The 25924-nt window shown below is 40.6% G+C and overlaps 2 protein-coding genes across 14 annotated transcripts in view; one reads left to right on the plus strand and one right to left on the minus strand.

The window, feature by feature from the left end:
* DNAL1 (dynein axonemal light chain 1) overlaps positions 1–4468 on the plus strand; it is a 24160-nt gene extending 19692 nt beyond the window's left edge. For all 3 annotated transcript variants that reach the window (XM_083839364.1, XM_083839362.1, XM_083839363.1), the window contains one exon: positions 470–4468. In XM_083839364.1, coding sequence (XP_083695490.1) covers positions 470–519 — 50 coding nt within the window. In that variant the 3' untranslated portion in view covers positions 520–4468. The remainder of the gene's footprint in view (positions 1–469) is intronic.
* The window catches only part of MIDEAS (mitotic deacetylase associated SANT domain protein), a 79686-nt gene continuing 54296 nt past the window's right edge, over positions 535–25924 (minus strand). For 10 of the 11 annotated variants that reach the window (XM_083839279.1, XM_083839269.1, XM_083839275.1 and 7 more), the window contains 11 exons: positions 25124–25444; positions 23245–23590; positions 22714–22780; positions 18876–19018; positions 17889–17992; positions 16488–16563; positions 15188–15276; positions 13884–14033; positions 13507–13680; positions 13018–13217; positions 535–11593 (listed from right to left, as the gene is read on the minus strand). In XM_083839279.1, the coding sequence (XP_083695405.1) occupies positions 11374–11593; positions 13018–13217; positions 13507–13680; positions 13884–14033; positions 15188–15276; positions 16488–16563; positions 17889–17992; positions 18876–19018; positions 22714–22780; positions 23245–23590; positions 25124–25444 (1890 nt within the window). In that variant the 3' untranslated portion in view covers positions 535–11373. The remainder of the gene's footprint in view (positions 11594–13017; positions 13218–13506; positions 13681–13883; positions 14034–15187; positions 15277–16487; positions 16564–17888; positions 17993–18875; positions 19019–22713; positions 22781–23244; positions 23591–25123; positions 25445–25924) is intronic. The other variant, XM_083839271.1, reaches the window with a different exon arrangement.

Consider the following 25924-nt stretch of genomic DNA (forward strand, 5'->3'; position numbering starts at 1 on the left):
CACTTTGAGAGTAGAAAAAATGTAATAGGGCAAGTATCTGTAAAGTCAAAGCGTAACCTTGTTCACATGAGGCTACACCCTTCGTTTCTTAAGCATCCCTGCAGCCCGGAGCAATGGACAGCTCAGAATTAGGCAGGTGCTTTTCCCTATGCAGTTTAGAAAGAGAGAAAGATGTTTAAGAATGGAAGCCACAGAAAACGAAGATGTTGAGTAAAAGAAATGTCAGAAATGCTAGAACTGGATGTAAATTTCTTGCTGTTACACTGTCCCAAGATCCTGCTATTTTTATACACAGTATGTGAGGATTAATATATAGGCACCTCAGAATTGGTGAAATGGTTGAGTATCGTCTGGACAAAAATAAGTATGTAAGGTATTTTCCGGGGCAGAAACTGTACCTTTCTCTGCATAATCTAGTCATAAATCTCTGCAGATTTTTTTTCTCTCTCTCTTTTTTTTTTCCTCTTAGGTATCCTAGTTATTAAACAAGAAGAAGATGAAGAAGGAGGAGGAAACTGATGAGACTTTCGTTCTGGGTATTTAATTATTTAAGTATCTCCAGGTTGCTCAGCACATAGAACTTTGATATAAACGTTTGTTTTGAAGAAAATCTTTGGGCAATTTTTAGAAGACCAGCTTATCTCCACCGTCTCTCACCCAAAGAATTATTTACCAAAATTCAGGCACACCAATTTTGTCAAGCTTATGACATCTCCTGCAGAGACCAGTGGAGCTGAGTTTATCTGCTGTTTGGTTAGTAAGTAATCTTTACCTAAAATAATACCTAGCTATTCCTAATCCCTGATTAGTGGTGCTTGTTGTCCACTCTCGGGTTATAATACAACAATTTTAGCTTGTTAGGTGCAGCTGGCCAATGTTCGTTTGAAACACTGAGGCTAAACAATGTTGTGTTTTATAGATACATTACAGACTTCGTTACGTTTAATTTTCTCATGGGAATCCCTTAATATTTTAAGTATGTGAATTTGCCTTTTCATCCCCTTAACTATTATGCCAAATAGGCCCAGTAGTTGTGGATGTACGCACAAAAAAGGTATTGGGCTCATGATCTCGTTACTGGCCCTAAGTTTTGAACTGGGCTTCTTGCATTGGAACTTGTAGCTTTGTAGCTTATAAGGCCACGTACAATGTGTATGTTTATTTATTTTAAAGAGGCAATGGGAGTTCTTTGCATGGTTTCAGTGAGACTAAAATGTCTGCTAGCTTTTCGTCTCTCATTAAGAAATTATTTTGATTGGAAAAATGTAGATTATTAGTCTACAGCTGGTTCCTAGTTTTGTTTTGTCTCACTGATGGACATAATCCTTCTCAGCTCTGGAATTTTCTTGTAACTTAGTAGGCTACTACTAACTCAAATAGTGAACAAAGACCTGGGCTTGAGATTTAAAATTCTGGTTTTGAGATACTCATTTGGTTTTTTTTTAAAGCACAGATGTAAGCAGTGAGTGGAATGTGTATGTAGTTACTGAGGAAGGTGAGATGAGATAGGAAGTGGGCGTTGGAAAATAAGTTTTGAAGACATATTAAATGTGCTATATTGCAGGCTAACCAGTTTTAATAAAGCCCCCTTATATGACAGGTAACTATTTTTTAGTGAAAAGTGCTAAAACAATGAAGACATACTTGATTGCACTGTTGGATGCCAAATGTTTTTACTCCCCTTTCCTCTCTTTAGAAAATAGATCAAGTGATCTAAATAGATTTTTTTTATATTTATTTATTTTTTTTAAGTTTTTCTTCTAATTCATGGCATCATCTTTGTTTAAACTAGAATGGCAAGAAGCATGCTTCCTGGTTTTAGAACAGGCATATAAGGGATGGAGGCAGAATGCCACTTTTAATTGTTTTGTTTGTGAAGGTATGGCAGGGGTTGATATCCTGGAAGTCATGGTCAGAGAGAAAACGATGGAATTGGCCTAGGCGACAGTGATACTGATCTCGAGCTCCAGGTATAATTTTAGTAGAAGATAGAAATTGATTAGCAATAGAATTTAGTGAAAAGTGTGAAGCAGAAGATAACAAGGAAATCAGCATTTAGTTTCAATATATTCTCTCTCATTGGTCTTTAAGTGTTAGAAGAATTTGTAAGCATTCCAAGTTAAGTTGGCAATTGCAGATAAGATCTGAGTTTGATTTAGAGCCATTTCTTAATAAAAGGCCAGAAGAGCAATGGCAAATGCTGTTGACATTCCTCATCCAGCAAAAACCATTTCTGGAGAGCACCTCTGGCAAGCAGAAGCTCGTTCTTAGTTAACTTGATCACTGGATGTATTTTACAGATTTTGTACCCACATGTAATGATAAGGAGTCAACAACGATTTCACATTGTCCTCTTTTAGAACTAGTCCATGAAGTTCACTAGCAGCTACTCTTGGAAAAGTGGACGTGCTCTGAAAATACCTATCTTCTGGCACACGCAGCCTCTACTGACCACATCTTTTGTGTTAGGGTGATAGGGGATTGGTACGTGCTCTTGACTACTGTAATTAAAATGTGTTTATCCTGAGTCAGAGCTGGAGTGGAACAAAACCTGACTTCTGGATAATACTAACAAAAGGAAAAGTCAAATTCATGTATGCGTGTGGAGATATTTCCAGAATAGAATCATGGAGCTTGGCCAAGAAGCAATGCATTCAAACCTCTGTAACTAACTGTTTTTTGCTAGTATAATTTCTAATTATTGTATGTAGGGCTTAATTAGCTCCTCAAATGAAATGAGAGGATGGGGAGATAGAACATGGTCCAATGCCGTATAATCCTACTGGTTGATTTTTTTTAATATCTAAATATGATCTAAGTGTGTACATTTATGAAGGCAGTATTAGAAAGAGCAAAGACTCAGACTATTTTGGGGCAGTCTGAGAACAGAAGAGAAAGGTAAGTGTTCTATGTGGTGACAACTGGAACAAAGCACAGCTCCATTGTCAAGACTTGGGGGGTGAAAGAACAATTCCTGGCTCTTGTAGGTGACAAGGAAGGGCTGTAGGTAATCAGGCTGGCTCCTGTAAGTGACAAACAGAGGCTGTGTGTATGGTGATCAGTCCAACAGTAACTGGTGCAGGTGTTAGGTGGTGGAGCTGGGGGTATCATGTAGCCCACTGTCATCAGCTCTTTTAATGGATTAACAGCACAAATTCTCTAGCTCTTATTTTGGGCTGCAGTATAAATACCACACACACAAATCATTATTGAAGGAACAAGGCATCCAGAATCAGCACCATTGTAACAGCAGTAAGGTACGTTTACAAACTTTCCTCTATGGTTCACCCTTCATGCTGCATTATCTTAGCATATAAATTAAAACCCTTCTGAAGTTTCAGCTTAATGTTGCTGTGCCTGATGAATTGCGGTTACTGTCAAGAACAAAGCTAAACCCCATTAACTTTCTCCTCCAAAATAAGAAAAGTTTTCATAAATTTTTAAAAGTTGCACTTTAAAATTATGCACTGGATGTGGTGGAAGATGTACGCAGATGACAGAATTACAGCAGCAGATTTGCATACTAATGTTGCTGCTGCACTGTGTCATTTATAAGCTAACAGATGATCAGACTGCATGCCCCTGAGGCGTGGCTGAGTAGGATGTTGAAGGACTTGTCTTTCTGTATTATTCTTTGCGCTTCCATATCTCACCACATCCATTAAAGTCCTAAGCACATTATTAGTCATGGATGAAAAGAGCACCCATGTAAAACTTGCAAGCCATGTGGAATTCTGCTTTTCCCACTGAAATTATGGAGGATTAGCATCCACTTTATTCCTTAGAAAAATATCTAAAATTAAATTAGAGATAGGAAATAAGTATTTTACCTACTTGTTAGCACACTAATCTCTCTTCAAAGAGCCGATGTATGCGGTGATTATGTTGCGAATGGCTGGAAAGAGACCTGAGAACCAGCAAATGACTCAGGTTACACTAGAAGTAGACTCATCTAGAAAAATCTTCAAGCAAGAGAGCACTTTTAACATCTACTTTTGATTACCTTTTGTATACAGTAATTTTGTAGCATGACCAAACTGTTAAAATTGCTGTGTTTAAATTATTTAGGCCTATGTTTATAAATGATCTTCTGTGAAACTTGTTTAAAAATAATAGAATGTTATTTTATACAAAAAACTTTGGCTGTTGTGTAATGGAATAGTTCAACTTCTGGAAAGCTTTCAGAAATTAAATGTTGTTCTCATTAAAAACTTTCCTAGCTGCTCAGGGAGCAATTTAGTTTGTAAGTGCTGTCCCTTAGTGCCTCTATATTTTAGAATAGAAAATAACTTAGACTTCAAAAGCTTTGATATATTGTGATTGTTGTCATCTGATACATAAATATTTTTCGATCTTTTAAGAAAGACATTGGTTGTCAGATTTGTTCTTAGGTCCTAACAAAAAATGTTTACTTTTATATAGGGAAAAAAGGCCATTTAATGTTAAATAAAGGGTAAGTCTTCACTTCAACACAAAATTGCTAATTCACTTTGAATTTAAGCTGTGAATAGCATTATACAATCAACTGCATCCAGCCAGGACAACTGCTCTGTAATAAACTTCTGTAACAGAAACTTTAGCCTTCAATAAGCAGCATTACTGAAATATAGTTTCAGAACTCAGCTATAAAAGAAAAAGCTTTCTACACTGCAGTCCACAGCAGTCTCAATAATGACAAGAATATCATCCTGCAACAACAGCTGTAATTCTATTAAAAAAAAAACACAAACAAACATATAGGGAATTACTGCAAAATTCCTCACAATGCCACTACCTCAAAATGCATTTAAGCTTGCTAATCAGTGAAGCACTTCATAAGGTCTTTTTATGCAGTTGAAATGACTTCTGTAAGCTTGCCCTTGGATCCACCAGTTAAAAAAGAAAACCAAACTGCCCAAGACGTGTGGCTTTTTGCATTATCCAAACTTAAGTTTACATGGCTTCACAGTTCTAGTACAAAGTAGTCAGCCTGAGACACTTTTGGCAGTTGGCTTTGGCAGTGAGGCCAACACATTGTCTTTGCCAACTACGCAAAATGCTACTTACTTCCCCAAATGCTATTGCTGATTAACATCCACATCTGCAGGAGTAAATTAAAGCAAGGGCTCTTACCCTGAGCTGAAAAAAAAAAAGTCTTCAGCTAAATCTTTCTTCTGTCAGCTTTGTCCTTCTTGGAACGTAAATTTGTCAGCATAAATGAACAACAAAAACAAAAGTAATTATTTGCAGGAGAGCCACCTTTGGTTCTACCTGAAAGCTTGTAGGAAACCAGTCAGACATCGATACACATTTCTACAGTATGCTTAATGTAGCAAAGCATTTGCAGCTTTTAAAGACTTCATGCCCCCAGGTGTCAGAAACAGTCAGCTAGTTATGGATGAACAGCCAACTACCAGAAGAGAAGGAACCTTTGCTTTGAAGGTGGAGGGAGGTATATCAATATTTAAAAACCCGCAGCAAGACATCCAACTGCCAGAAGAAATTGGATTAGTGCTGTATTACAAAATTCAAAAAAAAAAAAAAAGATCCAGGGTAACAGACAACTGCCTGTAAGACAGTATTCAATAACGTATGTATATATGTGTATATATACACATATTAAATCTACCATTGGAAAATATGATACAACACAAATTACAAGTTGCTGTTGTTTCTACAACCAGCAGATTCAACTACTAAGCAGCAGGAAAGTGTTACCTCCTTTTCCAGCGGCTCCAGATTTACTTCAGTCCCTATTTTCTCTCCCACCCAACAGCCATTCAGGAATTCAGATTTGATGCAGGCCCCAAGTACTGACTGACTTCATGCTGCCTTTGAAGTTGTTTCAGAAGCAGAATTCAGCTGCCCTTATGTGCAGCACAGAGGTGGACTGAGGAAGCATTCCTTGCATATTTCTAACAACTCTTTCTAGACTCTTCCTGGCTTCTGATGTCTTCAGGGAAAATATTGAGAAACAGCCCTGAGGGGTGCTATGGAAAATACAGGGGTAAACGTGATCAGAGAGCAGAAGAGCTAAAGGAACTCATAACAACCCGCAACGGCTTCCTTTGCACAAACGCATCACCACCAATACCCACCCCGAGCCCCGCAGCCACATCAACAAAAAAATTCAGCTGTGAAACTATTTTTTAAACCTCATTTAATAAAAGGTTTTTTAGATATATAGAGGATATTAAGTAAATAAGTTACATAGTACATTACAATCACATCAGCAAGATTTCCTTTAGTGTATTAATATTTTATAAAAAAAGCACACAAAAAATAAATTCAGTCCGGTCTATCACAACTGTACAGCAACAGGTAACTATATTTATATATGTACATTTTTAACATGTAACAGTCTTTTAGAAGGTGCCCTAGGCAGCAAACACACAAAAGGAAGTGTCTGCTCGCTTGTTAAAATAAAAGTAATATACTTTATTATAAAGCATTTATACAGTAATTACAAAGGCTGACTGCTCCTGTACAGTACATGAAAGCTTTGACTACAAATTTAAAAACAACATAAAAAGAATGAACACAAAAAAAAGTTTGTATCAAATCTGAACTACGAGGGGAAAAATACATATGGAGAAGCTGCAAGAAACATTTTTTTAAAATATACAATTACATTTCTATAAAAATATATGCTGTTTTATAATCTTGAGAAGTTAAGGATCTTTCAGGCTCAGCTGTCGATGGAACCCTACTCTCTGAACAAAAAAACCCTTAGCTGCGGGTTCAAAGTTTGTCTCTTCCTAACACTTGCCATCGGAGAGATTGAGCGCAAGTAAAGCAGCTGAACCCAAGTCATAGAAACTCACCCCCACGAATATCAAACACGTTTTGCAGACACCACTTCTTTGTCTCTTTAAAGCTTTATAAACTTGCAGACATACATTAGAAGAAAAAACAGGGAGAAAGATTACGTGGGAAAACGTGGCTGAGAAGGAGGTTTCTGGCAGAGGTAATCATTGGACTAAAAGTGCCGTTGTGTGAAAGCAGACAAGACTTCTATGGCTGTTGTCTTCCCCACTCGCATTTTTTTAAAATAGAAGACACGCATTAGGACTTTCCAAGTCCACTGCCCAAAAGAGAATTAAGCGGTACGTAATAGCTAAGTGAGAAAGGGCACTCTTTCTGGTTTAGCAAACACCTTTTTGGTACGTTGACTGTTAGGTAAGTTTGCTGCAATACAAGAAATGACCTTAAGTATCAGGTTTGAGAAATGAGATGTGTTGTTAGCTAATTTGGACTTCGTGTTACATCACTAGTATGGGAGTAACAGAGGAGTTACCTTTAAGCTTCAGAACGTCCCTTTTGCCCAGTCCCACTGGGCCCCAGCTCTCAACACGCCAAGTCCTGCAGAGCCAGTTCTGGGGGCCTGCAGCTCATAGAGGTGAGTTCCCTATGACACCGCTACCTGGTCAGCAAAACCGCCCATGATTTTAAATGGAAAAACATCCAATAAATTAAGATGTAGAGTTGTTCTCCTTGCAGCTGGACAGCAAAACACCTGTAGCTATATCAGATACGCATCAGAAGTGCATGCATGTATCTAGTAATTATATACACACGGTCTTACAAAACTGAGATGCTATCCCATGCAGAGCACAAACCTGAAAGGCTGAATCTATCTGTAAAGGGCAGACAACACAGGCAGAAGGGCAAAAGCACATGACCAGGGCAAAATGTGACGGTAGACCTTCTATCGTGGCATCTCTGCAACACCCAAAGCTGGCATCAAGACTCAAACAGGTACTGGTTTGGAAGTGCAGCCACCTGACTACTGGCTATATGACCACACGAAGCCTGGTCTTGCACTATAAAAGGCACAGATATCAGCACACATTTACAGACCTACAGTCTATGCATTTTCTGTTTGTTCCCATAGAAAAGACAGCTAATGCAAAGAGACACCTTCCTTGTTCAAACCTAGCTCGGTAAGGAAGCACACAGTGCCTTTTTCTAAATTAACAGCAAGAACAGAGAGAATGGAGATCTGTCAAAGTGCTTTTAAACAATGGAAAATAATTCACACAAAGCTTTAAAATGGACAAGTCATTAGAATATAAAACAAAAAAAATCATAATTGGAACACAGCCTTAAATTACCACTGTGCTGCAGTAAAGAGCCACTCAAGTAATTTTCCCCACAAAGAAGAATACCAGAATTCATTCCTGATCAGACAAATTCAATTCAAATGCTTTGTCTACAGTGACTGGGGAATTGTTTTTTATTTTGTATTTTTTGGAAACAACTCTGCCAACTTTTGATCTAATTCAGACACATGATCAATTCCAAACTGCTACTGTAAGCAAGTGGACAGCAGGTTTGGCTTTGTTTGTTTTTAAACAACACACTCAGAGGAGCATTTTTCCTTACTACCATGATAGAAAAGAGGTCTTCCAGTGGCTACTAGCAATATGTAAGCATGTTCAAAAGCATTTCCAGATCAAGCATTTGTTGCCACTCACTTGGAATACTTAAGCAATTTTGGTCAGCCATGCTAACCCATAATTTTTAGTGGCCATCCTCAGAAAAAGCCCTTTTCTGATTTTCTTCCAGTAATAGACCTCCCTGTATCTAATCTTCCTGTTCTACTCGTCAGAAACAAGACACAGAACTAGCCATTACGTTTGTCCCTATAGGAACAGGCTCTTCCCTCCTTGCCCCTCTCAAAGGATTTAATATTAATTGATTCTGCACTGTTTTAGCAAGGATAGTGAAAGCATTTTCCTAAGACAGTTTGATTAGCCTTATTTTAGTTCTCAGGTTTAGGCAGATCTCTCCAATCTAAACAATCTCCATTTTTGCCCTGTACCAGTTCTACCTCTATCTCCATTTCTTTGTTCTGCATCTCTAAGCCTTCCCAGTCCCTTAAGTAAGTGTGCACCATGCTACTGCCGAGACTGGTGCTCCGGGGAGATGCGTTCATTACAACAGCATAACAACATCTACATTATTTTACATCCTTTTTAGCTATACTCACCAGCCCTGCTGAACAGTTGCCCTGCCTTGCAGTTCTCAGGATCTGGGAACCACTGGCAACTTCCCAGAGACATACTTCAGGACTTTAATTGCATCGTTGCTTTTTACTGGAATGAATCCCAGCACTACAAGTGAGCTGTGAGTTCCAGCTGCTTCACCTACTGTCTGTCCTGGCACAGTGTGCTACAGCTTCTGTTCTCTCTAAGGGCCCTAGGATAATTTAATGGTAGATGAGTCTTTTCTCCAATTTACATGAAGAAAAAGATAATAACACTGATATTCTTAATGGGAAGACTGATATGCTTAAGCTTCTCTTTAAAGATTTGTAGCTTTCAGTTCTCTGCAGTTTTTGAATGGATTTTAATAGTTTCTGACATGCCATCTGCTTCCGCAGTCTTGTCAACAAGACCCATACGTGCAGGAACACAGAACAGCCATCCAAATGCCAAAAGGGATGCCCAATCGTGTTAGGGATGAAAAATACAGTGTTGGCAGACACTTGCAGGCAAAAGTGTCAACACCGAAAAAAGTGCAGTCCTTAATGATAACGCTACTCAATTTAAGAGTAGTAACTGTTTCTACCAAGAAAAAAAAGTCTATGCAAAAGCATACACGTGTCAAAGAAAACGTGGCGCAATACACAGCCTTGCCGACTTGGGCAGTGAAGTAATCATGGTTGCATGAAGTTACGTGGGGCAGGAAAAGAAGGTGGCATGCTGGAATCAGATCCATTTTCCATGGACAACTTGACAAGTATATATTACCTGGAATTCATTTGGCAGCTTGAAGGGCCGAATTTTAAAGAAATCGGCCAGTTGGGAACAGCTGTAGTTCGCATGCAGTAAACCCACCTAGGATCCCTGCTTGGTGCTGCAGGTGCGATCAGCTTCTTCGAAACTGCACCATGAGAGCAGCACACGTGTGGTACAGCACACTGCTGGCACCCAGGGGACGGAGGAATCGGGGCTGGCTGGTCTGAGGGAACAAGCTGGGCAGCCAGAGTACTGGGCTGGGGCTGACGGGCCATGAGGAGCAAGGAAGAGATCTGATTCTTTACATCATTATGAAATAATGATAAACGTGGGCTACAAAGATGCGCAGAACAATCCTGTGCAAATCTAACGTGTCACCTGGACTACTTCTGCATCATCTTAACTCTCCTTTACCAGCAGGTTTTGGTGGCTAGACGTTTTTTGGCTATTAGCATATGTCAGTTCTGAAGGAAAGGTCAGCACATCAGCAAGCCGAGGGGTCACAGAGGGACAACCCAGCAGGTACAGCTGTCCAGCCACTCGTGGAAATAAGCAAAAAGCTCCCACTGCACACACAGCCACACACTGACAGGAAGTTCTGTAAAACTAGGGCTCCACCTAATACAAGCTCTCAATGATGGCAATTTCAAGGAATAAGCGAGTGCTGCCACAAGAAAGAAACAGACGTGTTGAGAGGTAAGAGCCACTCGCTGAGGGATTTAAGGAGCTTGATAGAGATCAGAGTCCATTCCTCCCATCTCTGGGGTGCACACAGTCCGACACACATACAAGGTCCTGGTTCATTTTCACTAAACAAGCTTGCTTCCCTACAACCAATGTCAAAAACAGCAGTTTTCATTTCAAATTGCACTTGTGAAGCCCAGACTATTTTCCAATAAGTTAATCAAAGGCTGACTATTTCATTTTCCATGATGAGACAACCCGCAAGGCCTGTGGCTACTCTAATCCCACAGGATATCCTTACATCTATTGCTGCATTCGTAACAGCATAAAAACAAAAGCACCTCATGTTCCTTTGAAAAGTAAATCCTCCTCTCAAAAGGAAGAAGCGTGTCTTGCTCACCCCACTTTTCATTTTTGTAAAGCAGAGGCTGAAAGTGCAAGCCATCTTTCCACAAAACTTGTTGGCAGCCTGAATAAATGCTCAGAAAGAAAGGCAGGATAGTGTAACAGGAAGAACAACTTGCTAAGAAAGAAAACATCTAGAAATCACCAGTGTCACAGTAAGTGGATACAGTTAGCTCAGAGCAGAGCATCATTTTCTTGCTCTGGTCTGGAAAGCGTTATATCCAAGAGTCCCGTTATCATGATTCCTGACAAAGCACAAGAAGAAAGGTCTGATTGACCTGAGAGAGAACTTACTTCCACTGCAGGTGACATTGTTCTGTTATGTACCTTAGGTATGATTATAAATAGAAATCTTGTTTAAAAAAAAATCCAAGTTGAAACAAATCTTTTTGTCCACCATTCTGGCTTGGTCAGTACTGGCAAGGCAAAATGGAACATGTGGCATGAGGAAACTGCAGCACTGAAACTGATGGTTCAGGTAAGAAAAGTGCAAGCAAAATAGTGAAATCATTGAGGGGGAGATGGGTCCAGCTTTGCTACTCCCTCCACTTCGGGCCTGCTGCTATATTTCTCCGTCCTCATCTGAGCTCCCGCTGCTACTTCCACTGCTGTTGCTCCCAGTCTCGCTGCTCTCTTCCTGCTGGGCCTCGCTGTGGGCTGCTGCTGCTGCCGCTGCTGCCACTGCTGCCTCTCTCTCTTGCTGCTTCAGTGCGGCTGCTTTCTTCTCCTGCTCTGCGTGGCTCTTCATGTGAGCACTGCGGCTCTTCACCTTGTAGAACACCCTGAGGAAACACGTACGTTAGCGCTGGTCTCTTACAGCCTCCTCCTTCAGGTATTCTCCCAAAGAGTTTTCTACAGCTCCAGCCTCAAGTTTGTGAGCTTTGGCACAGGAACCCACCCTGGCATTGCAACAAGGCCTTACAGCAAACACCGCTTCCAACTGGATGAAGTGATAGCAGGAGGTCCTGAGCACACTCAAACCACTCGCTTTGTTTCTTAATACACCTGCAGCTCCTACATTTTCTAAATTCAGGGGGGCAGTGCTGGTACTGAAGCACGCACATGCTGCTTAACACAACATGGACCTGCTTTTTAGGTGTTCCCCCTATGCTGCGAAAATACAATAAAGAGGTGAGCAAAGGCCAATTGCCACTTCTAACACTCGTCCACACAGCTATAAACACGTGAGCTTTTATCTCTCAGCTCTGCACTTCCACAATCTTTCTCACCATTAACTACTTGAATTTGGCACCAAATGTTACAAGACAGGTTTAGACACCATTATGACTCCTTGCCTGCTTCTCCTCTGCGGGTGACTAGGACCAAATCTTAACTGCCTGCCTTCTCTCTCACAGCTCTGCCCTTTCCAGTGCCACACGCTCCCTGAGGACACAGAGACAGGGTAACTTGGCAGGGCCAAGTAAGCACCAGCCACAGCAGGAATTTGTCAACAGCTCTGGTGATTTAACTAGATGGAGATCTCATTTTCTTGCCATCCCCTAGCTTTGTGTTTTTCTTAAATAAAAGCACAACCACTGGTATTCCAAAACTCACTATTGTTTTAAGAATAAGCACTTTACGTAGTGAACTGAATTTTCTTGGCATTTATGAATCTGTTGGCAACAAGCCTACAAGAACTACTAGAACCTTGTAAGGAAAAACAAATGCATTTTATGGACATAAAAGATGGCTACAAGTTTAACCAGATGAACTGTATAACCACTAGCCTAACATCTGCTGCTGTAACAATGGTAGTGTTCTGTATTTCTCTCTCTGTTCATGAGTAAATTTCTTAATATGTGAGCTAGTAAATATACAGAAATCAATTCATACATAAATGTAAATGTTAGAGGGGCAATAAAGCAGATGTTTGAAAGTGCAGTTTAACACCAAATACCACACACAGTTGAAATGCAGGTGGTGTCTCATTCCTTTGAAGAAAAACAGCATAAGGTAATTATCCAAGTAGTACTATCTTAATATCAATATACCTCTGACATGAAAGACGCCTCAAAGCTGCAAGTTATAAAAAAACAACGTAACCTTCCCTAATCTGTGACATTCGTTAGGGTAATAAAATCATTAAAATTACTGTCAGTCTCTCTGGCCTAAACAGACAGAAAGCAAGCTCATTTGAGAACAAGCTTCCATGGGAAATGCCCTATTGTAATTCGGTGACTATTGCTGGAAGCTAAGTTGCTCTTACCTGCCACATTTTTTACATGGAAATGTGTTTTCTGTGTTCTGAGTTTTACTGGTAGCATCTGATTTTATCTTCTGTTTTCGCCGCCTCCTCTGCACTGGAACAGTAATAGGCTTTCGAGGCTTCATGGTTGTCTCCCTTGGCTTCCTTCCAGTTCTGCCTGTGGCAGTTACTTCTTGACTCCTTATATTGGCATCGCTGGCCTTCAGAGAGAGGGAAAGGTAAGGCAAACAAACTTAAACTCACTTCTTACCATGGTCCTATGTGTACATCAACCAAAATAACTGTATGGGGTTTCCTCGCCTTACCCATCCCAGTTCTTCCACAACAGCACAGTCCTGTTGCCAGTAATACTCTAAGCTACCTCAGCCCAGTCCCTTGCTCTGGGAGGAGTTAGAGGTAGAAACATTTACATCTGAAATTGGTATTTTCTAAACTACTTGTAGAGTGAGTGTGGGGTAGGACGTACAATATGCACAATGCAGTACTTACTGTTACACCAGCTTGTAGTGTCTCTGCATCTTTGAGGGGAAGTGTGCTCTTCTTTCCGTTATCCAACCCTTCATCTCCCTCCTCTTCCTCCTCTTCTTCCTCTTCCGCGTGTCCCTGTTCTTCACTGTAAATGTCCCTTCTGAGAGGAAGAACACGTGCAAACCTATGGGAACTCTTCACCAGAAGATAAAGAAACTGTTAATTTTGGTGTCTGCAAGTAAATGTTATGTGACACAGGACACAAGCTTATTTATGAGTCTTTACCCCTCCACACTGGCCAGACTGTGTCTGCTCTTGATTTTACTAGCAAACAAGACAACACATAAAATCAGACTTAGCACCATAGCTCAAGAGAAGAGATATATTTAGGAAATTACCTTGATGTCAACTTCAGCTTCATCTCTCACAGATTTTTCATTAGCACCATCAATGTCCCCAAAGATTAAGGTCCCATTCCGACCAATTTTCACTTGCTTCTTATACGTGTAGTAGAATTCTACACACTGAGCCACTGTCTTGGTTTTTATCTGGTGTTTAAAAAAAATACATCCAATGGATTAATTGATTTTAAAAAAGGTTTATGAATAATAAAGGTGCAGTAAATACACTTTGTATTTTTTTCCCCCAGAAGCTTCTACTCCACTACAACTGCTGTTAAAGCCTTCTTTTCCATGTTATCTTCTCCTGTGTGCCCCATCCCACAGCCCATCCCCTACTGCCACTGTTACTCACTTTGATAACTACAGGACCAAATTCCCAAAGAAAAGCTGGTCAATGTAAAGGTGACAGAACCTGGCACTTTGTAAGCTTAATGCACCTTTTAGCCTCTGAAACATTCCAATTGAGCTGTCAGGCTTGAGAGCAGCTTTTCAGTTTCATGGGGGAGCTTTATTTTACAGCAGCACTTAGAGAAGAGCAGAGCAGAATACCGTTCCAAAAATGGAAAGGAAGGTTTGCAGCACTTTCCCATTTTGGCCACATGCATTTCATGCACGTATGGTGACAGAAAACTATCAGTACAGACAGATCTATGGCCATCTATATATTCTCTATCAGTGATTTTATTTTTATTTTTTAAGTTTGGGAGTATATTCTTTCTGTGCTTTTGCAACTTAAATGCATTTTGGTTATTTATTCAGAGGAAATATACATGCAATTCCCAATTCTGCACTCTAACTCCCTCAAGTGCTTTTCTCCCACTGAAGTGGCATGCCTCATGAAAATAAACAGGAGTGGTTGCTTTTACTATCATTGTCACAGAAAACTGGGAACAAAAGGATGCATCATTCACATATCCTTCTTTGGTTCTTTTCATCAGCAACAAGGATGTGTTTCTATTTAGTTTTATAAGCAAGCCATTTAAGCCGTCCTGGAACATTACCAGCACTCTATAAATATGCCCTGTGGAAGTGATATCTGCACTGCATGGACTAATGGAAGTAATGCAGTAAGTACAAGGGCTGAGTAAACAACAACAGCAAAACAAATACTATTGTTCTGGCTATTTCTTGTGAGATTTTATGCTTTGCTGGATAAAATTTCTCTAAAATCTTCTGAGTGCAGGTCTCAATGCTTAATACTGATGTTTGAGAAAAATCAAGTTTGAACTTCCTGTATTAAACATTTGAACATAAGAACATACCACTGACATCAAAAAAAAAAGCATAAAAAAGTAACTTACAAGCTTTTGGACCAAGAAAAAGTCTTTCTTGTAGATTGCAATGCCTTTGTTGAAAAGTTTCTTTTCAGCAACTTTCCAATTGTCTGATCCTGTAGATAAAAAAAAAGTTATAACTGAAGCCCTTGCGATTCCAAATGTTAACTCTTTTATGTACTTTTCCCTCAAGTTCCTGTTAAATAAAACCAATGCACACATACAAGGGTACAGTCTCACTGTATACCTAATCCTGCATAACTGCAGGCTGCTGTTAACCTGTTCCTTACTGCTCCACTTTGGCCCTGCTCTCATTCCTTCCTTCGTTAGATGTACTAGTACTCATCGCCACACGTTAACTCAATTCAGCTTGCTAAAACCAGCTGATTAGAAGAGCTAAAATGTGTTCCAACAAAACAGTAAACTTAACGGGCATTTTTTGGTGGCCCAGTCATCAGATTTGATAAAAGGAAAGTGTTAGGGCAGGAGAACAGAATCTTCTTTTTCAGCAGCAATCCACAATAATACTAGATCAGGTGTAACACCAAACTGTACCTGAAGATCTATTACGTCCCAAATATGCTTACTATTCTAGTGCCCTTGTGTATAATAATAAAAACATTCCAGAATCTTCTCCTATCTTATAGATACTACCCAAGCAACAGCATTATAGTAGTAGTGTGTAATAATAAAGAAATGCAATTTCTATGCTTTATGGCAGCTGCTATTAGATGTCACTCTACTACCTTGCATCAGGTCTCTCGGGTGACTAGGGTCACTCTAGATCATTGAAGTTAGCTAGTGCCATACAGCTTAATATTTCCTAATTAGGAACAACACTACAAAGTCAGTCTACAGCATTTACATTTTGCAGAAATAATGTCCATCAACAGTTGGCCAAGCTCTTCATCTCTTAGTGTTATTCAGCAAGCTTGAAAACTCTTCCCACAGAACCCCTCTTAACTCCACCACCTAGAAATCCGTGGCAGAGAGTCTGTGGTTCTGAGGCTACCAGTCTTTCTTTTATCTACTAGCTGTCTTTCTGCATTTTTTCTGGCTTAGTACAAGGGATCAGATTCCTTTATCCCAATAAAGGAAACCAGAATACACATATGCATATTCTGAGAGATGCAGTTTCTTATATTGTGTTATAAGTGTCACGTTTTGCATAGGCAAAATTCCTGGCAAGCCATCATCTGATTTACCAGAGAGAAGTGTGGCCTTTAACTCTTATTGTAGTGTTACAGAGTTCCCTAGAAGAACAGAAAATGATGAAAGAATTCCCATATGTCAGACAAGCAGCATAAAGTTAATCAGGTTAGCAAACCTGTGTAGTGATAATCTGCCAGAGGATGGGTAGGTGATCGTACTGGCCTCTTCAATAGCAGCTTGGTCAAAGCTCCCTAAAATAAACACAAATAAATTAATATTTGGTGTATTGAAAGCAAAGATCAGGTGATTGTTAATCCCCTCCTTTCTAGTAAGCTAACTGAAAAGAAGCTCTTTCCCATAGCACAATTAACACCCGGGATGTGGAATGGGATACAACTTTAAAATCACATTCTTGACTGTCCACTAAGTTTTGGCTATCCCTGGCAAGTGGTAAGCCTCTCAGCACCTCTTCACAACTCTGAATTGACACTTTCCAACCCCATCACCAGGGTGATGGGAGAGAGTTAATTCCATAGAGAGAGACCATGCAGCAGTTTCCGCTCCTTTACTGAAAGTCTAAGTTACATATTTTCATCCAAAAACCCTGCCCTAAATGACGTCTGTCAAATATCCAAGTCATTTTGATCTTAATTCAGTATTTCGAAACAAAACACAGTTGTAATGTGACTGATAGATTCTACACACACACACAAAAAAATCTTCTCAATCTGCTTTTTACCCTGCTTTTAAACTGCAACTACTTCCAAAGTTAGCAGAAGAAAAGAACGGAGCCACGGTTCCACCGCAAGCAGTTTAAACCACCTCAGCCATGAGCTCTGGCTGCAAGGGGCAGCCCTTCTCCTCCCTAAGGTCAGCGACAGCACTCACAATGGAGGGCTGGTTCTGTGAACCTATCCGGAAGAAAACTAACATAGGAAAAACCGTTTTTAATTTCTTCCTCTTTTACAACACAGGTCAGTACAGAGTACTGACCTGAGTACACAAATGCCAGCGCTGGCACAGTACAGGGGATGACCAATAAGCAGCCAAGCAAAAGGGTGGGCTACACCGTCTGACCACGGCACTGATTTATGCCAGGTTAAGTCAATCACAGAACTCTAAAAGGCTGATGATCCTGTGCTGAGTGCTATGCTCTGTTCTTTGATAGTACCTCCCAGGAGTGTCAAGACACACAGTTATTAACGCCCTTTATCTTACAACACTGGTACAGAATTAGTGAGCACAGCCACTTTATGGACATGCACAGAGAACTTATATGGATTTGTCAAAAGTAAGAGGAGCAAAACACTACATTTTAAGTCTCAGCTTCAGCCCCAGCCTCTTATTTTTAAAAAGCCAACTACGTCAAAGTTTGAAATACGCACAAGGAGTCAGCATGGCAGAGCACACCCGGCAGAGGACTTTATGGACGGCAACATCTCCAAAGGACACTAAACAGTGTGAGCTAGATGCATAGGAAGGAGTTTGCAAGGCTTTCCTTTCATCAAATAACAGGCTATCTGGCCTTCAGTAAAATCTTTCATTAACATCAAAGCGAAAAGCTGGGAACACTCACCAGAATGCTTCCCTTCGCTTCATGTAAGAAATGCAGCGCCAGCTCCTGGTTGGTTCCAGCCCCAGGAAAAATGCTCGAACAGGCAGCAGCTAGCAGGTTTTCCACTATTTCCACAGAGATACCAAACATATTCGGATTAGAATATTAAAATGCAGTTTCCTATAGGATTCACATGATTAACTAGCCCTTCTGAAGCAGAATTAGACATAACAGATGCTAAAACTGACATGCTGAATGTCACTGCAAATGTATCTGGGTCAAATTTGGACACTAGAATTTATTAGACTACAAGGTCACATAGCACAGTGCTGCATCCAGCACTATTTACACATGGAGTTTCTTGCTAATCTCCTCTTTTCCCTCCTGGAATGTCTTCCCATCTCCATTCACCTCAGAGATTTCCTGAATCCCCCCTCTATTAGCTTATGATCTTTACAAAGTTTCCATTTCATAACACCCTTTTTTCTCTTTACTCAGAAGGATTTCTTCCAGGCCTGCCCACTTCCTCTTTGCTTCAGCAAAAGAAGCATTTGTACATGCCACAGCCTATGCGCACCAACAGCAGACAGCTCCTCAATTTGCTGCTAGCTGCTACAGCTCCTGTTTCCTCATCCTGACTTCCATCTACAGCTTGATTTTTCCAAATATTATCATGTTTAGAACATCTCTTGAAAATATAGAACTTGACTGCATGTGGCATTCAAATGTTAACAGAGACAAGGAAGCCTCACTGAGCTCAAGGCTGCTCCCTCCTTGCCTGACCAGGCCCTCTTTTATCTAAAAAAATCCTATTAACCTCCCTGCCGCCACACACAACCCCCAAAACTAAGTTTTACTCCATCTAAATATGGAGTATTCAATACTATTTAAATATGCCACGTGACCTGCAGCTCTAAGACATTTTAAATTATGCCTGTAGTAGATGCATGGTTACCCCCACTAAAGCTGTGGCATTCAGTCCTACTGACCAGCCTTCCACATTCTTACCATTCTCTTGGGTGACTTTGTTGGTTTCCAGGTCACCCCATGGCTGCCACACCAGCTCTGCTTTATGTTCATCAACTGCTGCCAGAGATCTATCTTGGAGCGATGGGATTTCTGCTTGGAAGCGAGTTCCTACATTTATACGCCTGCAGAAAAAGTAACAAGTCATGGTCAGGCAACCTCTACAATATCCAGACATCCTTCATGTCTGCTAAAAGCAACAATTATGAAGAAACTGAAATGCAGCAGGCTGTGGCATATAATAACAAGAACAGCTTTCAGGTGTTGTCGGTTACATTAACCGGTATGACTCGAAAGGTGAGAGGTTTTACGGCCTTTACCAGTTTCCATTGTCTTATCGATCAACAATGCTTGGAATCGTATTTAAATAAGGATCTAATAACTGCTTAAAAAACTTCCTTCCAGTAGGTGATGAGGAGATGACATTCAGTCATGGCAAATGTAGCATGAGAGCTTTAGACAGGCCACCATATACTGTCTGTCATTTTCCCCAAAACATTATCTCCAGTTTGTATCAAAGGTAAAGTGATAGGGACGTTATACGTCTCATGGCATAGTATGGGCTCGGGAGAACTAAGACAGTTGAAAATGTCCTCCCTCTGATGCCAATGGTTTTAACTGTTTCAGGATGTCTCAGAAAACAGACTCAACACAATAAATAAACACTGCTTCTCAAAAGTTATTTGATTTCAAACATACTAAAAGTGGAAGGGGCACGGAGAATGAAGAACCCCAGGAAGAACTCAGTTTTGTTGTGAGCGTTTCACAGGTACAAAAGTCTATTAAACCTGTAACACTCCATAGTTTTCCACTTCTTCCTTCACCTTTCTTGATTATCTTGTTGGACAGAAATAGCATGATATTGACTATCTTGTTAGGCAGATATAGCACAACAGCAAAATAGAAAACAAGAGATTTCATGCAAGACTGAGAAGCCCTTGCTAAAAAAAATACAAAGCAAAACTAAAAACGCTTGCAGATTCTCATTTCAGCACTGTGAGGGACTGCAGAATGATGTTAGTGTGGAGTCTGCTGCTCACTGCAATTAGTCTCACCTATCGTTTACAGCATGCAGTTTCATGGTGGTGGTTCTGGGCGGTGCCCCCCCCAGAAGGCATGACTGACAGCAACGGACACTTTGCTGTCAACTGGAAACAGATACAAAGGCTGTTAATGTTTGGGGAAATATGGGAGGTTTTATGTCCCAAGACAGACTCCTCTGTCCTCACTTGTGAGACGGAGGGAGGTAGCTGGACGAATTGGAAAAAAAGAACGTGGGCTTGAAGAGATACCTCAGCAATTGCCTTTTATCTTCAAACTAAACTTCCAATATGGTAGCCCTAGGCTGGAAGAGCCTAAGAGTTAGACCTGGCACTTGCAATGTCCAAATAAAAACAGATTTTCATTGCAAGAGCTCATCAGTTACCAAGTAACCTGATCTAATTTGTCTCGCTCCAAACAAGGGCTTGGACCAGATGACCTCCCAAGGTCCATTCAAGCTAAGTTATTTCAGGATTCCTTTAACAAGGAAGCCCAGATTTCAGCATGGCAAAAGCTTTCCTGTAAGCACTGACAGTGCTCCTGGGGTGCCCTGTGGTATGGTTAAGTGTGGCAACATCCAGAACTGAGGCTGTGAACTGGGAAGGCAACTCCCAGACGATGCACCACAGCAGTACTTGCGGCTGGCTAGCTGAGAAGTGACTGAGGCTTGAAAGCAACTGAACTCAAGACCTGTGAAACACAGATCTGTGACACTAGCTGCCTATTAAGCTACTTCACAAATAGAAGAATTAAGCTTCATTAGCACATTTCCTATTCTGAATCTCTGCAATGCAATGACCTTTTGAGAAGCATTAGCAGAAGGTCTGGCAAAGAACAAGCAATTAAGAACACAATATACGGCAATCACAACTTATAGTCAATTTCTGACAAAGTCAAGAATACAAACTAATGGATCAAATTAAATATTTCTTTTCTAAAAAAAAAAAATAATAAAAAATGTGTTTCCTGCCATCTTTTGTTGATAGAAGATATGCCCACATAACAGACCACAACAGTGTTGCACCAATTAGCATTAAAGCAGCAAACTAATTACTCTGACAACACAGAATGTCAATAGTCTTAATTCATCTTGGTTAAAATCCAAAGTTAACTAACCTGCACAAGCATCTGTTCAGTAAGCCTAAGATGATAGCAAGATGGATGGCTCTTTGCACATAACCCCCTTTTGGCAACAGAAAATGAACCTTCATTACTAAGTCACCATAGTTGGAATTTTCTAGTGACATATTTGAAAATTCTCATCAATGACTGAGTCTTTAGCAAACATTACGCCATTGACTTCAGTAATTTAAACCAACAGACACAACAACCGAAGTCAATTGCACCATGCAGAGTTCAAAGATCAAGACCTGGTATGAAAAAAAGATCTGTTCAAGAAGAGGCTCACCTGGAACTATGTGAAATGAACGAACAACAAAAAGACAAATTAAACCATTGTCAAAGACAGGTTAAAACTAACAAATGGGCTTCTTTATTTCCATGAATGGGCTTGAACAAGTGCTGGTGCAATAGAGGATACAGGAGCAGAAAAACAGTGATTTATAACTGGATTGTCATGGAACCAGAGACTGGTCCTGGAAGGAATCTGCAAAGGTGACAAGAATAATCTTGGTTCATTCACAACTGCAGTAGTTTTCAGTTGGTTCAGGGCTGTCTGTTGCCAAAAGTGTACAAAACCTTAACATCAAACAAGAAGGCAGAATGGGGGAAGGGGAGGAAGTCCTATAAATTTACAGCAAATGCTCCAGTTAATCTTTAAACATGGCAATTTGGGAAGAAAAGTAAAAGAGGCCTGTTATTTATTTGGGGACTGTGAATTAAATATTTCAAATGTTAACAGGATATGCTGCAGAGTTAGAGCTGAGATTCCTTCCTGGCTGCAGAGAGTCAGGAATGCAGAGCCACATGGGTGTTGTCATGCCATGCATCTCCATGAATAGATTTTGCAAGAGTTCATTAATATAGACGTAACACTGAATTGGAACTACTTTGCTGTAGTTCTACAGCCCTTAACTGTGGCTGATAACCTTCCCAGAGGGTTTACAAAGGCTGTGCAGGGACACTTGCTACACTGCTTTTCCTGACAGGTTTAGCAAGACCGGCACCAAACCTAAGCTCCTAACTCCAGCTTCAGTGTCTCCAAATTGTGTTCTCTAGTGCTGCTGGGTCCTCATATGTCTGAGCTTTCCCTGCACACAACCAACTAAAAAGTTTAATTAGGCTTATTAGTTCAGGCTACATGCTGCATGCAAGTGGCTACAGTGCTTTCAGTCTGCGTCAGCTCACAAGGGAGCAAAGCCACGTTCACAGTTGCACTGAAGCTAACACACCACATGGATAACCTGCAACCTGACCAGTGCATATGAAATCTAACTACATTTGTCCACACTCTGTTTTGGCCTTCCTCTACAGGAGTATTATTTTTCTCACTCTAAAACAAGTAGCATACAAAGGAGTGTTCCTATACAACAACACAAGACACTCACCTTTAGATAACCAATGCTATTTCAGCCCAAAGACAGATCCGTAGTAACAGAAAGTAGGTAAAATCACCAGAATTAAAAGGTGCACTTGCCCAAACGAGTGTCATTTATCGCACAGAGTCATTTTAAATAAGACAATTTATATTCTGAGTCACTAATAGGAATACTTTTAATGTTTCTAAGAGATATTAAACTGTACAGAAAGCAGCTTGAAGGTTTAGCAGCAGGAAGAGAAGCAGGTTTACTACCAAGCTAAGACTCTGTTGGGTACTTACGGTTCAATGCTGACCGGCGTGGCTTCTCCCACTACTGTGAGAACAGGAGGGGTAACTTCTGAACTATCTGCAAGGCAAAGAAAGAACTGCTCAGATTGATCATCTTCACATTTGAGATATATTCTTCACACAGCTTGTAAATCTATCCGAGGTATCCACCTCTTAAAACAGGTACCCATATGCTAAAGGAGTTTAAGATGTCCAAGAACTCAGCTTCTAGTCAACATCTACATCTTAGTAATAACAATATATCTGGTCAACATAATGACGGTCTATTATAGAAGAGGAACTGACTTTTCCATTCCTGATAATGTCAGTAGGGGGTGTCAGAGATTACTTGTGAACACATCGTAACATGCATGGCCAGATGGAAAGAACACTGCAATTCCTCCATCCTAGCCGCCCAGACTTCACCAGCAAGAAATCCCAGTTCCACATACCCACATCTCTGAAAGTCATGATTTTCCTCCTATTGCTCCATAGTTCCTTATCATAAATTAGCAAAAAAGGGAAGGAAAAAGTGGAACTTACTTGATCTAAGCAGAGTTCTGTGAGCGCTTTTAGGAGTCATTGGAGGTGGAACTGAATGACCGCTTGAAGAGAGGATAGCATTAAAATATAGCCCAGATCCTTCTCTCACTGGGCTAAGAATCGGTGGAGGAGTGTAAGGAGGTAGCTCGAAGTTCCTATCTGAAGGATGATCTGCCAGACGGACAGGTGACCGTAAGTGGCTCTGATACGGAGTAATGTTAGAATAAACAGGTGGTGCAATAAAGGTGCCAGCTTTTGGTGGTATGAAGAGTGGCTCAGGTCTTGGGCGCTGCTTTGGTTTCCGGGGAAAACCCTCTGCTTCATCCTTTGGGACAGCATCTTCATGCTGTTAGAAAAAAAAGTTACACATTTAATTTCATTTTAAAACTTCAGGTCAGTTGAAGAATTTCCGTGATATGACAACATTCTTTCATGGCAGGTCAAAATCTAGACAGGGTAGCTGGGGAGAGGACAGGTCTCAACAACTAGCACAAAGGGAAAGCAGGAGGAAGATGATGGGGAATGGAACACACAATTATTTTTTTTACTATACTACATGAACTATTAGGTAGCAATGCTACCTCTGAGTGCTTAGGAATCACATGCGTCTGGTCCAACCTTTGTTTGGAAAGATGATAATGACCTCACGGTAGCTAGGAAAAGGGACATATAAGTTCAGCAGAACTCTGATACAGATGCAGGATGACACCAGGTAGTGATTAGAGAACAGAAGAATACATAACAGCATTATTTTAGATGGTCAAGCATGTAAATGCACAGAAACCTCCTTAGATGCCTGCCATTTCCTGATGGTATCAGGATGTTCTATTGTACTTCTCAACAGACAAACAGAATAGACAAAGAAGTTTGAAGAACGCAAACCCTGTACTGGAAAGGAAACACTCAAGTACTGATCTTCAGAACCTCAGCAAGATTAAAATTCCAGGTGAATCAATCTCCACTTTGGATTTTACTCACACATGGAGATACATACACTACTCACAATTTGATGTTATCAATGTACGTATGGAGTAAACACTCTTTACTCAAGGAGAGACAGAGTATTTATGCTAGTGTTATTGTACATCTGAATTTCTTTACTGTTTAGCAGTTGGGCATTGCTTGGCTGTACTAGTAGTAGCAGTAACGGTCCATGAAAATGACACATATGGCAATATTATGAAATGCAAAAAAAAAAAGGAAAAACAAAAACCATGGTCCCCAGACTGCATCCATTCCAAGTTCAAGCCTTGAGATCCAACTACTTTAATAGAAGAACTAGACCAGATTTCTCAAAACCCAATCCAACCTGACCTTAAACACTTCCATGGATGTGGAATCCACAACTTCTCTGGGAAACCTCTTGCAGTGCCTCACCACTTCCTGAGTGAAGAGTTTCTTCTTTATATCTAATTTAATCTACCCTCTTTTAGTTCAAAGCTGTTATCCCTTGTCCTATCACTACACTCCCTGACAGAGTCCCTCCCCAGCTTTCTTGCAGGCTTTCTCTTGCAGGTCTCCTCAGAGCCTTCTCTTCTCCAGGCTGAACAACCACAGCTTTCTCAGCCTGTCTTCACAGGACGGGTGCTCCAGCCCTCTGAGCATCCTGATGGCCCTCCTCTGGACCCAGCCCAATAGGTCCACGTCCTTCTTACACTGGGGGCCCCAGAGCTGGATGCAGTGTTCCAGGTGGAGTCTCACAAGAGCAGAGCAGAGGGGGAGAATCACATTCCTCACCCTGCTGCTCACGCTTCTTTTGATGCAGCCCAGGATACAGTTGGCTTTCTGGGCTGTAAGGCAAATCGCCAGCTCATACTGAGCTGGCAATAATTAATATATAACAGATTTGGCTCTCTTTGGTTTCTTTGCCTGCTCATACCTGATTTGAGGTTTCCATGTTAGTATTACGGTTAGATCGCCTCCGAGTGACTATCACAGAAGGCTTGCGTTCACAAGGACCTCGATCATTTGTTTGGCCTCTCTGGAGCTTCCCATCCTCAGGCTTTTCCTTTCCGAGGTTCTGCAAGTCAATTTTTCTCACTGGCACAGATACAGGAATGATAAGAGGCACAAGACTGCTGTCCTCCCGGGCTTTTTTAGGAGCTGGTGAAGAACTGGCAAATTCCACAACGCTTTTAGCGGTTGTAGGTCCTGGAGCTGCTATCAGCACACTTTTCTTCTCTTCTGAAGTATCCAGTTCCTGAGAAGAAAGATAGATTCCTTAAAAGTTCTGTAGCACTTGCAAAACAAATCAGATCTCTCACACAGCATATCAACTCTCTCTATGCAATTTGCAAGCTGAAAGGGTTTTAGAAAATGTTATTGGAGGAAAAAGAATATTTGACAAAAAGTATTAGCAAAATTTGTCAGAATTAGTTGAGGGTTCCCTAAAGTCTCAACCAGTAGAAAACTTGGACTTGTCATCCATAAGAATCATTTTACTACCTATGGTTTGACATTTTATTTTCCAGGTGAAATTGTGCCCTGCCGTATAACTTCCCCAAAGGTTCTTCAGGTTTAGTAATGACTGTAAGCTGCAGGTTATTCATTTCAAATATCACACTTCTGTTCCAGAAAAGACCAAACAATGGTAACGCTAATTAAATCTCTCATGCAAAAAAAAAAAAAAGCTAGATTTTTATCAATTTTCTTCCAATTTACGTGACAGAAACAGCTTTCC

The sequence above is a fragment of the Anser anser genome (genome assembly GCF_964211835.1).
Source record: "Anser anser genome assembly, chromosome: 5".
In the NCBI taxonomy this organism is placed as follows: domain Eukaryota; kingdom Metazoa; phylum Chordata; class Aves; order Anseriformes; family Anatidae; genus Anser; species Anser anser.